The sequence below is a fragment of the Chlorocebus sabaeus genome, chromosome 14, assembly GCF_047675955.1.
Source record: "Chlorocebus sabaeus isolate Y175 chromosome 14, mChlSab1.0.hap1, whole genome shotgun sequence".
In the NCBI taxonomy this organism is placed as follows: Eukaryota; Metazoa; Chordata; class Mammalia; order Primates; family Cercopithecidae; genus Chlorocebus; species Chlorocebus sabaeus.
This window is the reverse complement of record NC_132917.1, coordinates 37,774,933-37,791,350: the sequence shown is the minus strand read 5'-3', so window position 1 is coordinate 37,791,350 and position 16,418 is coordinate 37,774,933. Positions and strand designations below refer to the sequence as shown.

At 45.1% G+C, this 16,418-nt stretch overlaps 1 protein-coding gene across 3 annotated transcripts; it reads left to right on the top strand.

Moving 5' to 3' along the window:
* The first annotated feature begins 3,593 nt into the window (after positions 1-3,593).
* On the top strand, positions 3,594-13,175 carry CYP1B1 (cytochrome P450 family 1 subfamily B member 1). 3 transcript variants are annotated; one of them, XM_038006806.2, is made up of 3 exons: positions 3,594-4,197; positions 5,391-6,434; positions 9,469-13,175. In XM_038006806.2, exons 2-3 carry the CDS (start codon positions 5,392-5,394, stop codon positions 10,052-10,054), a joined length of 1,629 nt encoding a protein of 542 aa, XP_037862734.1. In that variant the 5' UTR covers positions 3,594-4,197; position 5,391; the 3' UTR covers positions 10,055-13,175. The 3 variants fall into 3 exon arrangements, with proteins under 3 accessions (XP_037862734.1, XP_007969105.1, XP_007969104.1); XM_007970914.3 differs by lacking the exon at positions 3,594-4,197 and adding an exon at positions 4,898-5,000; XM_007970913.3 differs by lacking the exon at positions 3,594-4,197 and adding an exon at positions 4,952-5,055.
* Positions 13,176-16,418: the final 3,243 nt, after the last annotated feature.

Below are 16,418 nucleotides of genomic sequence, written 5' to 3'. Positions count from 1 at the left end.
AATCAGTGTCTCACCAAACTTTACATAAGACTGAGAAAACATCAATTGTCTACATGAAATAATATTAATAGAAATGAGGATTGGTAGCCAATACCCTTGGTGCTAACCACTCCATCCAAGAAACCTGGAAACTGCTTAATACAAAGAAAGAATCCTTCTTAGCCTGTATAACGCTTTGTCAGCTCCAAATCATACCTTCAACTTTCCATTTTACATCTCTGAAATCTGGATGTATCTTAGAATCGATGATGCAATTATAATTGGTAGCTTTCTCTCTTTGTATTAGTACATAAAAATAAGGGTGCATCCTACAAATGATGGCTTCTGAGATTAGATAAAATACCTTTTTATTAGCTCTGTGGTTCTCTGCCTGTGTATTGCCAGGAACAAGGAAGTGGAGCATTTCAGGTGAGGCACAGGGTTTTGGTATCAATTCCTAAGATTCCTTTCATGGTCTAGCACATGGGGTGCATCATCCTACAGCTCCTCCCTCCATCACACCCTCAGTCATTTGGTGTGTCTCTCTACTTCTGCTCCTCTTGCCTAGCAGCATGTGCCTGATTACTGAATCCTGTCCACCCAAATGTCAAGGGCCTACCAGAGACAGCTGCTTCTCCTCCACTCTCCTCAGTGCATGTGGGTATGTGTGTCTGGAGATGACTGGAAAAGCCCAGTGGCTACCCATTAAACTGACACAGGGGTCACGCTAGAGAGGAAGACCACGAAGAAAACTGACTTCCAGCCTGATAACAGAAGGGCCGAGCTTTCTGGGCTACTGGCTCTAAGGGCAATGCATGTATCTGCTGATTTAAAATAATAATAATAATAACGGCTTTGAGTTTCCTTGGGTTATCCTCCAACCCAAAGAAACCAATGGGCAGACATGTATACATGGAGTGGACTGGGTTGGCTTCCTAGCATGTTCTGCCATCTCTTTTTTTCTGATGACAGAAGAAGCCCCTGGCCACAGGGTAAAACCTGATGCCAGTCTGGCCCCCTGGAGTCCTTCTAAGACCCTGGAAGAGAGCTGTTCTCTTTCTCTTTGGTTTGTTAATTTTAGGCTGCTTCCTCACCATGCAAAGAGAGAAAGCCCAAGCAAAGACCAGCATAGGCAGAGAGCCTGTAGAGCAGCCTGGGTCCTTGAGCCCTGTGAAGCATCACAGTTACCTTCTCTGCACATGGGCCAGTGCATTCCTGTTCTGCTTAAACAAGCTTAAGTTGTTCCTTCGAATCAATACAATATAAGGTATTTTAAACCTTTCTCTACTTTAAACTATCCCCCAGCTTAGCTGTTCTTTTTGAAAGTTATTGGCAACAAACAATTCAAGCTTGAGATTTGGGAGGGCAAAATGCCCATATTCTGTGTTGATTGAAAGGAGATTCCTGGGCCTTAGGTCCCTGCTTTGGTTGAGAAGTTGTGATGATCATTAAAGAGCCTGCGTAGATTCTCACTAGAGGGAGGGCTCTGCCTTGAGCTGGGTTGGGGTGCCCACAGGCTGCACTGGATTTATCCAAAGTCCTTATGATGGTACCAGATGGGCCATTCAATGAAGTTTGTACCATAAAGCCCTAAGAACCTCAGGCTTGAAGATTCTCTGCAGGAGGTGTTACCATAGCCAGTCATTTTGGTTTTGCCATAACTGCTAAGGGCTTATCTTTCTGATAGCACTTACCAGCCTGGTTCCTCTGAGTTTTGAGTCATGTCCTAGAAAAAGAGCTGAGCCCAAGGAACTACGGCTTGGAGGACATATCTGATCTATCTGCGATGGCAGGAAAGCATGCATCTAGTTGATCTAAAAACTAGATGGCATTATTGAGGCACTGGACAGAACATCTTAGGAACAGCCTCGTTTTATACTTTTTAAAAGTAGGAATTTACTTAAAGGCAATTTCCATCTGCTCTCATTCTGGCAGAGGTATTGTGATAAAGGCTTTCAGGAATGTCAACAGCTCAGGATTGGCATTAGCTCATAGATAATTCCCATCTACTAAATTAAAGTCTATGAGAGACTGATGCATGCACCAGAGTCTTGAATTATTAGGCAAGGATCTTGCTAAAGCTGGATATGGGAAGGTCGCTATGAAACTCATTTCAAAGGCTATGTAGGCCAACTCAGTTCTGTGAAACCAATGCTTATTATAAAACCAATGCAACTGCTCAAAAACTAAAACTCCATCACTATCTAAGTTCCCCATCATGGTGTGTGAAATCATTTCCAGAAAACTTTTCAAAAGATACCAAATAAAAGCCATCACAGGCCGGGCATGGTGGCTCACGCCTGTAATCCCAGTTACTCGGGAGGCTGAGGCAGGAGAACCTGGCGGGTGGAAATTGCAGTGAGCCGAGATCATGCCATTGCACTGTAGCCCAGGTGACACAGTGAGACTCCATCTCAAAAAAAAAAAAAAGAAAAAAAAAATCCACACAAAAAGACATTTCTTTATCAGGTCAGCAAATTGATTGCTGCTTTCAATCTCTCAAGAAGTCAGATTCTCTTCAGACACTCCTTTGTGTTTCTTTACAATGTAATCAATCATTCCAGGGTCGGCTATGAGGCACAGTCCACTGGCCTCCCTCATAACCAATTTAATTGCAAAGGGTTAGCATACTATTTCTTCTCTGCTATTCTCAGAATTCTCAATTATGAAAACAAAAACAATATTTAAAAAGTTCTTCCAGCTGCTTTTTTTTTTTTGAGACAGAGTCTCACTTAAACTCTGCTGTCCAGGCTGTAGTGCAGTGGAGCAGTCTCTGCTCACTGCAACCTCTGCCTCCCACGTTCAACCAATTCTGCTGCCTTCCCCCCGATTCCCGAGTAGCTGGGATGACCGGTGTGCGCCACCACGTCCGGCTAACTTTTGTATTTTTAGTAGAGATGGGGTTTCACCATGTTGGCCAGGCTGCTCTCGAACTCCAGACCTCAAGTGATCTGCCCGCTTGGGCCTCCCAAAGTGCTGGGATCACAGGCGTGAGCCACTGTGCCCAGCCCCAGGTGTTTAAAATTTTTTTAAGGAAAGCAAGAAGGCATTTGGGTCTCTTATCTGCAATTTTCTTACGTGTAAACTTATGTGAAGGATCTGGACTGGGACTTCGTGGCTTTAAGACCTGACTCCACTTCTTGATGGCTGCGTGACCTGGGTTAAGTCACGCAACCTCTCTGAACACCAGTTTATTCATCTGTAAAACAGGTCAATCATAGCACAAGATTCGCAGCGCGGGTGGAGCTCAAAGTGCAGGGTTGTCCGTGGTGAACCCATCACTTTTATATTTATCCTTTGATGAAACCAGCACAATTCCTACCTGGTTAACTAGATACACTTCACCTCTTCCCTCGAGTTCGCCCTTCCCCCCGCCTCGTGAAGTCCTTGTTCTCTTAGCTGTCTTGAAAATCCTATGCATCAACATGTAGGAAAGGGCGCGCCGGGCGGGGGAAGCCACCCCCGCCCGAGCGCCTCCGGCTTCCCTTTTAAAGGGAGCGCCCCCTTCGCGACCGCACACGCGCCCAGGAAGACCACAGAGCCGCGGGTGAGCGGCGAGGTCGCGATGCACGGCCTGCGGGTGGTGGCCCAAGCGTCCGCCTCGCTGGCCTGGCAGGCGCGACCGTGCGTGCGCAGCCGAGGGTGGTGGCGGCCTGCACCCCACGCCAAGGGTGGTGGTGGCCGGCACCCCACCCTCGGCCGCCGCCTCCGCGTGTCAGGTGCCGTGAGAAGCACGGGAGGGGCAGCCGCGGGCAGCGCCCAGGGATATGACTGGAGCCGACTTTCCAGAAGCGGCGCACGCAAAGCCCAGCTCCGCACGCAAGGGGGAGGCGACAGCAGAAACTTTTCAACCCGATAAGGTTCGCCGGAACGCGGAGATTTGCCTCCTCTAGCCACCCTCCGCCCCGCTCGGATCCGCCCCGCTAGCTCCCCCAAGTCCCCCCAGTCACCCCAGCTTGGCTCCCCGCCCTGCGCCAACGGCTTCCGTCTCAGCCTGGGCGGCCCCGCGCCCTCCAACGGGCGGCGCCACCTGGAGTGGCCTCTACGCGGGAAATCTCAGGGTCAGCTGCGCCCCAGGAGCCTTTGTGTTCCCAAGCACTGTCGCGGCCCCGGGGCGGGGGAGCAGCTACTTTTACCAATCTCGCCGCAAGAACTGGAAAAAACTTTGCACGCCAAAGAGCCTCCACTGAGGTGGCAATTTGTTTGCGAGAACCTAAGGTAAAATTTAAACAACAACAAACCAGGGGCGCTCAGAGGCACGGCGCTGTGAGGCAAACCGCTGCCACTACACTGGCTTTCCGGGAAGCAAGCTCAAGACCGGGAGAGGGAAGGGAGGTCGTGCGCTGGGGGCGGGGCGCGCTCCCACGTCTAGAGCACCGGCAGGGGCAGGTGGTCCCGAGCGCGGTTCTGGGGACACCGTGGAGCCTCGATTGGAGGTGGCTGTGATGAAGAGCGGTTACCGCACAATAGAAACTTGGGCACCTCCGCTCCCACGAAAGCCTGCTGATAGAGGTCCGAGGCCAGCCGGTGCGCCCCGACGGGAGTCCGGGTCAAAGCGGCGTGGTGTACGGCGCGCCCCGCCCCCCGCAGGCCCCGCCCCGCCAGGTCGGGCTGCCCTCCTTCTTAAAACCCGCAGGAGCGGGATGGCGCGCTTCGACTCTGAGGTGGGAGAGAGCGCTTCTGCCACGCCAGCTGTGAGAGCCGCAAGGGCGTGGGAATTGACGCCACTCACCGACCCCCAGTCTCAATCCCAGCGCTGTGAGGAAACCTCGACTTTACCAGGTCTCCAAGTGCAGCGGGGCTCGGAGAGCGAGGCACCTTTCTCCGTCCCCATCCCAATTCAAGCGCTCCTGGCACTGACGACGCCAAGAGACTCGAGTGGGAGTTAAAGCTCCCAATAGGGGCAGCAGGTGTCCAGGGCGGGCCTGCGGGTTCCTGTTGACGTCTTACCCTAGGCAAAGGTCCCAGTTCCTTCTCGGAGCCGGTTGTCCCGCGCCACTGGAAACCGCACCTCCCCGCAGGTCAGTCTGTCTGCGGAGCCGCTGCCCCGCGACCTCTTCAGATGGATTCTTGCAGGTAGGGAATGGCGTGGTAGGCACTTTAAAGGAAATCAAGCGCCACTGCCTCGATGCCCGCAGCGTTGTCCCCAAATTGCAGGAACCGTTACGCACCTTGCGGGGAGGGGAAGAGGTTGGCCCTGGGTTACAGCGAGATGGAAACACGCCCCTTCTCTTCTCCAGGGGAGACTGGGTTGGGGATGGGAAGGGGTGTTTTTGGCCATTTCTCCAGCGAGTCAGCTCGGACCTCTCCACCCAACGGCACTCAGTCCCCCGAGGCTGGGGTAGGGGCGTGGAGCGCCCGCTTCTGTCTCTGCACCCCTGAGTGTCACGCCTTCTCCTTTCTGTCCCCAGCATGAGCACCAGCCTCAGTCCGAAGGACCCTTGGCCTCTAAACCCGCTGTCCACCCAGCAGATCACGCTCCTGCTACTCCTGTCGGTGCTGGCCGCTGTGCATGTGGGCCAGTGGCTGCTGAGGCAGCGAAGGCGGCAGCTCGGGTCCACGCCCCCGGGCCCGTTTGCTTGGCCACTGATCGGAAACGCGGCGGCGGTGGGCCAGGCGTCTCACCTCTCGTTCGCGCGCCTGGCGCGGCGCTACGGCGACGTCTTCCAGATCCGCCTGGGCAGCTGCCCCATAGTGGTGCTGAATGGCGAGCGCGCCATCCACCAGGCTCTGGTGCAGCAGGGCTCGGCCTTCGCCGACCGGCCGTCCTTTGCCTCCTTCCGTGTGATTTCCGGCGGCCGCAGCATGGCTTTCGGCCACTACTCGGAGCGCTGGAAGGTGCAGCGGCGCGCAGCCCACAGCACGATGCGCAACTTCTCCACGCGCCAGCTGCGCAGCCGCCAAGTCCTCGAGGGCCACGTGCTGAGTGAGGCGCGCGAGCTGGTGGCGTTGCTGGTGCGCGGCAGCGCGGACGGCGCCTTCCTCGACCCGAGGCCGCTGACCGTCGTGGCCGTGGCCAACGTCATGAGTGCCGTGTGTTTCGGCTGCCGCTACAGCCACGACGACCCCGAGTTCCGTGAGCTGCTCAGCCACAACGAGGAGTTTGGGCGCACGGTGGGCGCGGGCAGCCTGGTGGATATGATGCCCTGGCTGCAGTACTTCCCCAACCCGATGCGCACCGCCTTCCGCGAATTCGAGCAGCTCAACCGCAACTTCAGCAACTTCGTCCTGGACAAGTTCTTGAGGCACTGTGAAAGCCTTCGGCCCGGGGCCGCCCCCCGCGACATGATGGACGCCTTTATCCTCTCTGCGGAAAAGAAGGCGGCCAGGGACTCGGACGATGGTGGCGCGCGACTGGATTTGGAGAACGTGCCGGCCACTGTCACTGACATCTTCGGCGCCAGCCAGGACACCCTGTCCACCGCGCTGCAGTGGCTGCTCCTCCTCTTCATCAGGTAAAGCCTCTGGGAGGTGTGGGCCAGGTCTTTTCTCCTCTGAAAAAGGCGGAGTAGAGACAGAATATGCTGAGTTTGCAAGCAGCGCCCCGGGTGTTTCGCTCCAGGTCCCCACCCCTCAAAAACCAAGATCGCGTCGAGAAAGAGACGACCAAGGGACACACAGTGAGGGCTGAGACACGCGCACGCGCCCCACCCAGCGGTGCCCCGACCCCTCCGCAGCTCCTGTCCTGTCTCTATCCTCCCCTTCCCTGCTTGCGAGTGAGAACACATTTGCAAGACCCCTCCACTCCCCGGAAAAACAAGAGTTTTTAAGTGCCTGGAGATGAGCCCTGATATCTCTCTCCCTGGCGCAGTACAAGCAGAACTGGAATAGTTCCGAAAGAAAGAGTAACGCCATAAATATGTTAAACACAGCAGCCTCTCCTCGGCTCGTTCTCGGCGTGGATCCGAGGCCGCCCAGCCCTGGCGGAAAAGCGGGCCGCCCGTCAGGGCTTTGTTCCAGGCCAAGGAAGCCCATGGAGCCCGGGCTTCTGTGCGGGCTTCTGTAACCCGCACAGAAGCTTTCAGAAGGTGGCCACAACTAGCCGGCAGTGCTAGGTTTATAAAACCTGCGCACTAGGAGTTTGAGAAATGCCGGGGTAGAAGACAATCACTTTTGCGAGTGCAGAGTAGCATCCAGAAAGGCAGATGGGATATCCAGGAGGCGCCTGCAGACGTTTCTGGCCCCTGCGCTCGACTTGGTTAACGGACCCCCTGATGCCCACGTTGGTCTCTACTAAGCTCCGACACGCACGGATTCAATAGGTCCCTGGTGTCGGGTTGCCAGATTTGGCAAAAGAAAAGTAAGTTTTACACGGGAATACTTACACTAAAAGATTAGCCCTTGTTAATCTGAAATCCATATTTAACTGGGCGGCCTGTAGTATTTACTCTGGAAACAGTACCCCTAGGGGCAAATGTTTCGCAAGGCAAATCTTGATTGCGGAAGAGACCAGAAATCCTGGTTGTGTCATTTCTTGGCGAACAAGTGAGCAGTTGGAGATGCTGAATCTGCAGGCGCCACGGTAAGGTGTTTGGAAGGCAGAGAATGCTGTTTTCTTATTCAAATCCACTGCAGTCTGTACTTCCTTAGATACTGTACAGCTACCTTCACAAATGAAAAGTTTATACTTAAAATGGCTTTTTAGTGTTAAAACCATAGAAACACCCATGGTGGGTGAGGGAGAGGCAGAAATTGAATAAAGAAAAGTCAGCCAGAGATCAGGGAAAAGGAAATCCAAGAATAGGATCCATAGGTTTTTGTGCATCCCCAGATAGGCATTTTAACTTTTGAAACGGCCTTTTTCATTAGAACCGCAGTAGTTCTCCGAGTACTCCAATTAGGCGGCAAAAAGAAAGAAAACCATTTGGGGGTCATTTTCAATTCAATATGCTGATACTTCTTTTTCCTTTTTAGTGAAAAGACAGTATGACAGGGCTTGGCAAATTACACGATCTCTTTTTGTGTATACGTTTTATGGAAGCAGTCATGCCCGTTCACTTACACATTGTTTACGGCTGTGTTCACTCTACAACACAGGGCAGAGCAGAGCAGTGCAACAAAGAGGGTTTGGTTCACAAAGTCTAAAATAGATACTATCTGGCTCTCCCATCATATATGTTTCTATGAAAAAAGTTGGCAGACTCCTGCAATATAACGTTGAAGAAGCGATTTTAAAAATAACTCTCCGTTTCATCACATATGTATGTACATTTTTTTTTCGGAGTTGCAAACAATCAGTTACATGTTTTTTGACTTCCAACACTTTGACTTAAGGTAGTGGACATTTCTAATCTTTTAATATTTATTTTGGTAATTTTTGATGGCTACATAGTATTTTGCCATGATAATGTATAGTTATATATAATCATTTATTGAACTTTTACGTTGGTCATTGGCCTTGATTGCATTTTTAAAATTTTTAATTTTATGTATTTACTTACCTTAGAGACAGGGTCTCACTACGTTGCCCAGGCTGGTCCCAAACTCCTGGGCTCAAGCAGTTCTCCCACCGCTGTCTGGCAGGTAGCTGGGGCTACAAGTGTGTACCACCATGCCTGGCTAATTTTTAGAATTTTAGGTCCTGTTGTGGACCTATATTTGTGTACTTCTTAAATTATTTTCTGAAAATACATTTCTGGGCATGGATTACTGGGTTTAAAATGAGGCGGGAAGAGGTTATCCTCATGTCTCTTGCCTTGTACTAAGATTTTGTTTTTTAAAAAGATTGTATCAGTTTGTATCATCAACAGTGAGTAAGTATTACAGTTTGTACCATAATCTTATGAACATTAGGAATTGACTTTTAAATTTAAAAAAATACAGTATGTAGCTTTATCCATCAGGACACCAATTGTCTTTGTATAAAATGAGAACAGCATGTCTGTTGGAATTGTCCAGGGAAATGAGACAAAAAATTTACTTTCACATTTTAACTTTTGTGGCCCCTGGGTGCTTTTGCCTTTGTAGATTCCTTATACCATAAAAAAATTAAAAATTTAAATTTTATGACTACCCTGATATAAAGATGAATACATTAAATGATGTATGAAAATATTTTCTTCTACCTAAAAGTGAGTTTTTTTAGGTCTGAAGATTGTAAAAGACAAAACTATTTTCATGGGCCCCTAAAAAGTGTTGTGGGCCCTAGGCACTGTCCCTGCAGTACCCAATGGAAAAGTTGGCCTTATCTACTACTGTGCTTTTTGAGGCTGCGAAAACTTAGAGTTTTTTGACTTATAATGGGAAAGACAGTGTTAATCATGCAAGGTCTATTAAAGGAAATATAATTCCTAAAGTCCGTCTTGTAATTTAGTGAGAAATTAGGAAGCTGTTTTAGATTTTTTTTTCCCCAGAAATATTAATTTAGTCACTGAGCTAGATAGCCTATTTCAGGAAACGTGGAATTAAAATAAATTTATAATGCGCTTTCTAGATGAAATAAGAATTTTGGTCACTTGCTTTTCTCCCTCCACATTAAACACCAAACAGGTATCCTGATGTGCAGGCTCGAGTGCAGGCAGAATTGGATCAGGTCGTGGGGAGGGACCGTCTACCTTGTATGGATGACCAGCCCAACCTGCCTTACGTCCTGGCCTTCCTTTATGAAGCCATGCGCTTCTCCAGCTTTGTGCCTGTCACCATTCCTCATGCCACCAATGCCAACACCTCTGTCTTGGGCTACCACATTCCCAAGGACACCGTGATTTTTGTCAACCAGTGGTCTGTGAATCATGACCCAGTGAAGTGGCCTAACCCGGAGAACTTTGATCCAGCTCGATTCTTGGACAAGGATGGCCTCATCAACAAAGACCTGACCAGCAAAGTGATGATTTTTTCAGTGGGCAAAAGGCGGTGCATTGGTGAAGAACTGTCTAAGATGCAGCTTTTTCTCTTCATCTCCATCCTGGCTCACCAGTGCAATTTCAGGGCCAACCCAAATGGCCCTGAAATGAATTTCAGTTATGGTCTGACCATTAAACCTAAGTCATTTAAAGTCAACGTCACTCTCAGAGAGTCCATGGAGCTCCTTGATAGTGCTGTCCAAAAGTTACAAGCTGAGGAAACTTGCCAATAAGAAGCAAGAGGCAAGCTCAAATTTTAGAAATACTCACATCTTCGGAGGTGGGGAGTAAAATTCAGTTTTTTTCTAGTTCCTCTTTTGTGCTGCTTCTCAATTAGCCTTGAGGGTGAGCATAAACCAACTGTTCGTCAGGTGAGGTGTGCTTCATACCCAGTGGTTCTTCATGAGTAGTAGGCTATACAGGAGCTTCTGAGAGATTTTTTTGAGTCAAAGACTTAAAGGGTCCAATGAATTATTATATGTGTACTGCATCTTGGTTATTTCTGAAGGTAGCATTCTTGGGAGTTAAAACGCACGTATAGACACATACACCCAAACGCTTACACAAAACTATTGAATGAAGAAGTATTTTGGTAATCAGGCCATTTTTGGTGAGAATACAAGGTTGGTCTCCCATATGCAGAAATAGACAAAAAGTATATTAAACAAAGTTTCAGAATATATTGTTGAAGAGACAGACACAAGTAATTTCAGTGTAAGCTGTGTGATTGAAGGTGATAAGGGAAAAGATAAAGACCAGAAATTTCCTTCTCACCTTTTCAGGAAAATAACTTAGACTCTAGTATTTATGGGCGGATTTATCCTTTTGCCTCCTGGTATACTTCCTTACTTTTAAGGATGGATCATAAAGTCAGTTGCTCAAAAAGAAATCAATAGTTGAATTAGTGAGTATAGTGGGGGTTCCATGATTTATCATTAAAGTATACATTGTTAAATTGTAAAACTCCAAGCTGACGTTGTACCTCTCTTGCTTGCCAAAGTACAGATTTTCAACTATGAGCAAAGAAAAAAAAAAAAAAAAAAAAGATTACCAGCCCAACCAAGCTTTAAATTATGTGACTGTAATGTACTGATTTCAGTAAGTCTCACAGGTTAAAAAAAAAGTCACCAAATAGTATGCAATATATTACTTAATTGTCCATAAGCAGTATAGTAGTATTATCTTGTTCAGGAAAAGGTTGAATAATATATGTCTTGCATAATATTGCAAATTGAAAAGTACAACCAATGCAACCAAGTGTGCTAAAAATGAGCTTGATTAAATCAACCACCTATTTTTGACATGGAAATGAAGCAGGGTCTCTTCTTCACCCAAATTTTGGCAAATCTCAAAGTTAGATCCTAAGATGTGATCTTATTTTTATACAGTCTTTATTGAAATTCTATTATAATACAGAATCTCGTTTTGAAAATAACCTAGTTAATATGTTAAAATTCCAAATTCATGGCATACTTAAATTTTAACTAAATTTTAAAACCATTCTGATTATCGAGTTCCAGTTGAAGTTAGTGGAACTCTGACCATTATCCTGTGGAAGGCAGAGAAATCTAAGCTGAGTCTGCCCAATGAATAATGGAAAATGCCATGAATTACCTGGATGTTCTTTTTACGAGGTGACAAGAGTTGGGGACAGAACTCCCATTACAACTGACCAAGTTTCTCTTCTAGATGATTTTTTGAAAGTTAACATTAATGTCTGCTTTGTGGAAAGTCAGAATCAGAAGATAGTCTTGGAAGCTGTTTGGAAAAGACCGTGGAGGTGAGGTCAGTTGTGTTTTTTAAGATAGCAGTTACTTTGGTAGCTGGGAAAGCATAAAGCTCAAATGAAATGTATGCATTAACATTTAGAAAAGTGAACTGAAGTCTCAAGTTTTAAATTTCATTGCAATTAAACTTCCAAAGGAAGTTCTACAGTGTCCTAAGTGCTAAGGGCTTATTACATTTTGTTTAGCTTTTTGGAATCTTTGTGCCAAAATTTTAAAAAAGGGAGTTTATGATAGTTGTGTGTATGTGTGTTGAGGGGTGGGTGATGGTAAAAGAAAAGAGAGAAAGACTGAAAAGAAGGAAAGATGGTTACACATTTTCCCATTCATTCCTAATTAATTAATTTGGAGCACAAAATTCAAAGCATGAACATTTAGAAAAATATGTTTGCCGTAGCAGAGTTAAATCTCAAATAGGCTATTAAAAAAGTCTACAACATAGCAGATCTGTTTTGTGGTTTGGAATATTATAAAATTTCATGTAATTTTATTTTAAAATTTCATAGCTGTACTTCTTGAATATAAAAAATCATGCCAGTATTTTTAAAGGCATTAAAGTCAACTACAGAAATCAGCCTTGCCTAGTACATTTAAATTTTTTGGCACTTGCCGTTCCAAAGTATTATGCCCCAGCAAGGCTGAGACAGTGAATTTGGGCTGCAGTAGCCTATTTTTTTAGATTGAGAAATGTATAGCAGCAAAATTAATCATGAACCAATCTGGATGCCTCATTACATCAACCAGGTCCAGATGTGCTGCAATTTGTTTTTATGTATGTAGGCCCAGTCGTCATCAGATGCTTGCGGCAAAAGGAAAGCTGTGTTTGTATAGAAGAAAGTAAGGTGCTTGGAGGTTACCTGGCTTATTTAGTATGTTTATAACCTAGTTAAAGAAAGGAAAGGAAACAAAAAACGAATAAAAATAACTGAATTTGGAGGCTGGAGAAATAAGATTACTGCTTTAATCAGAAAGCCTCATTGTATTTCTACAGGAGAGAGAATGTATTTGCTGACAACCATTAAAGTCAGAAGTTTTACTCCAGGTTATTGCAATAGTTAAAGTAGAATGTTTATTAAATGCTTCATTTGTATGTCAAAGCTTTGACTCTGTAAGAAAATTGCTTTTTTCCAAAACAAAAAGATGTCTCAGGTTTTGTGAATTTTCTAAAAGCTTTCATGTCCCAGAACTTAGCCTTTACCTGTGAAGTGTTACTACAGCCTTAATATTTTTCTAGTAGATCTATATTAGATCAAATAGTTGCATAGCAGTATGTGTTAATTTGTGTGTTTTTAGCTGCGACACAACTGTGTGATTAAAAGGTATACTTTAGTAGACATTTATAACTCAAGGATACCTTCTTATTTAATCTTTTCTTATTTTTGTACTTTATCATGAATGCTTTTAGTATGTGCATAATAGCTATGATGCATAGTTGTAACCAAAATACATTCTGGGGAAACAACATTTATATATAGCTTTTACTGTTTGATATACCAAATTAAAAAAAAAATTGTATCTCATTACTTATACTGGGACAGCATTACCAAAATAATAAAAATCACTTTCATAATCTTGTTACAAAGTTTCATTTTATGTTGTAGCAAATATAGTCTAATGCATCACTTTATTTCAACTGTTGCTATGGATTATTCATTAAAATATTGCACTGTAAACGTTTTATTTGTCCATTCTACATTTCAGGCCAAGGCTGCATGCTTTTTGTTCCTGTAGGTTTTCATCAACCAAATTTCTAATCTCTGTATTTTTGAGTTTCTAAGAACCAACACGGAAGTTACATTTCAATGCAAACAATCAAGCCAAATGAGAATTAATTTGCAATGTTGAAAGATTGAATAGATTGCGACTTTAAGTTGCCGATCGATTTCTGCTTCATCTAAAGAATGCAGTACACATTTTTCTTCCTCAGCCGCACACCAGTCCTTTCTCTGAGTATTTTCTTCCTTAATTTTTTTAAAGGTACATGTGCCTTAATAAGCGCAATTAATGTCCAATGAAATAAGATGGGTACAAGTATTCTGTCATGTACTATGTGGAAATATTTTATTGCCAATCTTTTTACTTGGTAAAAAGACTTGACTTCACAGGGCCTAGGTCATGAATCTCTAGGCCTTCACTGCGCCACACTCACAGATGATAGGGCTTGCGGTACCAAAGGCTCTTTGTCTTCCAGACTACAGCTCCTATTACTGTGAAAACAGGAAAAGAAGTAAAAATTGCACACAATGGCATTGATACTTTGGCTTGGGAACCTCACTTTAGTAGCCAGAAGGTATGGCTATGAAGTGGTTTAAGATAATACTCACTAGTTTTCCAGATGTATGACAGTAGGATCTTGGAAATGTCAGGACAGTTCAGAAAAAGTGAAGGAAATATTTTCATGGGAAAAAGATTCCTTTAAATAATTATAACTGGGGCCAGTTTTTGCAAAACTGTCGAGGAGAGTTGGAGTCTACCCAATCAATCCAACAGAGTATAAGAGCGGAGTACAGGGTGGGAAATGAATCCAGCTTTGGACGTAAGACAGGCGTGGTTGTTGGAAGCTCACAGAAACTGTTTCTTCAACCTCAGAGCCAGTCTATTTTTCTGCACCAGTGCAACAGAAGTTAACTGACTGTTAACTCTCCGGTTTTTGGCTCAGTGACTCTCACATGCTCTCTACTCTCCCATTTCAGTCTGTTAGTTACAAATCTCAGAGAGGGAAAAGGAAAGAAGACAAAAATTAAATATATTCAAATACATTCAAAAGCAATTTTTTTAAACTTGGAATTGTGGAGGAAAATAATCTAGTTTACAAAGGTACGGACACGCTGTAGGTAACTGTTCATGCTTGTAGCTCCTCTGCTAAGCGACATACAGGCTTTGAGGACAAATGCTGTGCTCTTCATGCACACTTTTCAATGTGTGTCAGGTATGGAGGGAAGAAATGGAACTAAAATATGTTGAGCACTTACAATTTTTGCATCACTGTGCTAAACTCTCTAATGCATTATTGCCCAACAGTCTTCTGAAGGATGCAACAAAGTAATGGGCCAAAATTATAGATTTAGAAGTATTCTCATCCATATTTTCCCTGGAGATGAACTAATTCAAAGCTCATTATCTTTGTACCCTAGTTTGTCCCTTCCCAATGTGCCTGTGCTTGGATTTACAGGGTAGTCCATCTATTTTTTAGGCCATGAGATCCTGGGAGTTTCGCAAGCAATTTACTTTCTTTGTCTAAGGCACATTCCACACTACAGTCAGGGAGTAACTGACATTGTGCGGGAATCCTCACCACACTGCTCTCTTCTGAGAAAAACCTCTTGAAGCTGTTCTTTAGGCAAAACCAAAAATCAACCAAACAGTCACGCTTTGTCTTATAATCCTAAAAGTTCTGTCCTAGAACCTGTCTGGACCAAGGATCCTTGCTGGAGCCAGGGCCGTCCTTAGGCTGGTCCAGTTTCCTGGTACGTGGCCTGTTTGTCTGATAGCGGTGCATCACACTAGGTGTTGGTGTGTGTGGCTCATCAGAACCCTTCCGTCTCTCAGAGCCGGTGAGCACCAGCCAGAGGGAGAGGAAGAACCAAGGCACGAAACAAGCTTTTTGATGGGAAGCTTGCCTTTGCAAACAGAATGACTGGACCTACCAGAACTAGTTTTGAATCACTTGAGGCCTCTTTAGGTGAGACAATGTTATACAGCAGAAGCCTAACAGCACTGAGATCCCTTTGGGTCAAAGCTAAGAGTCATTGAGCAAGCCTGAAAAATCAGCCAGCCTCTTTTTTTTTTTTTAATTTATTCCTGTTTCCTTACGTTTGTTTCGCTCTTTCTCAATGGATAAGTATTACAATATGCTTAATGTGCACTTTTTGTTTACGTGTTCCAGCAAAATTTGTATTGTTGTTTTGCATATATATGTTTTACTTTATGTAAGTGCTGTACATATCTCATCCTGTCGCTTAATCTTTTCTCAGCTTCATCCCTGTGTAATTCCATAGCTTCTAGCTGCTGCCTAGTATTCCATGGTAATCATCCACCACATTTTCTCTATCCACTCTCTTGGGAATAGATACCTGGATAACTTCCAACTTTATGAGTCCCTAAATGATGCAGCAAGGACCAGCTTGGTATGTGTTTCCTTGCCCTCCTATGTAAACTTTGTAATGTATGCCATACCCATGATTAGAAGTGTTGGGTCAACAAGTGAGTACGTATGTAATTTAAATATTGCATCTTCTCCAGAATGCCAAATCTGTCCACACTCCCATCAGCTGTGCATGAGGGGAAGCTGTACCCACTTCCCCACCAACACATGGCATGACCTCTTTATTTTTAAATGAAATATATCCTCTTGGGAGAGAGATGCATTACATAGAATTTTTTTTTTTTTAATGAGAAAAAAGACATCTACACTCATTTTTCAATGCTTCCATAGCCATATTTGTGTTTACATCATATCTCCACTATTCAATGGTATATTCATTGAAAAGCAGGGACTAAGTCCCAACAATTTTGTTATGGAACCATATTGTATATACAGATGCACGGGTGAAAAAAGTGGAGTGAGTGTTGTCAAGCCTGCTTCTCAGCACTGATGATCTCTTCACCTTCTCCATGACTCAGTTTTCAATTGGTACCCTTGAAGTCTAACCTGTTTTTTTTTTTTTTTTTTTTTTTTTTTTTGAGACAGAGTCTCGCTCTGTCACCCAGGTTGGAGTGCCGTGGTGCGATCTCAGCTCACTGCAACCTCTGCTTCCCAGGTTCAAGTGATTCTCCTGTCTCAGCCTCCCGAGTAGCTGGGACTACAGGCATA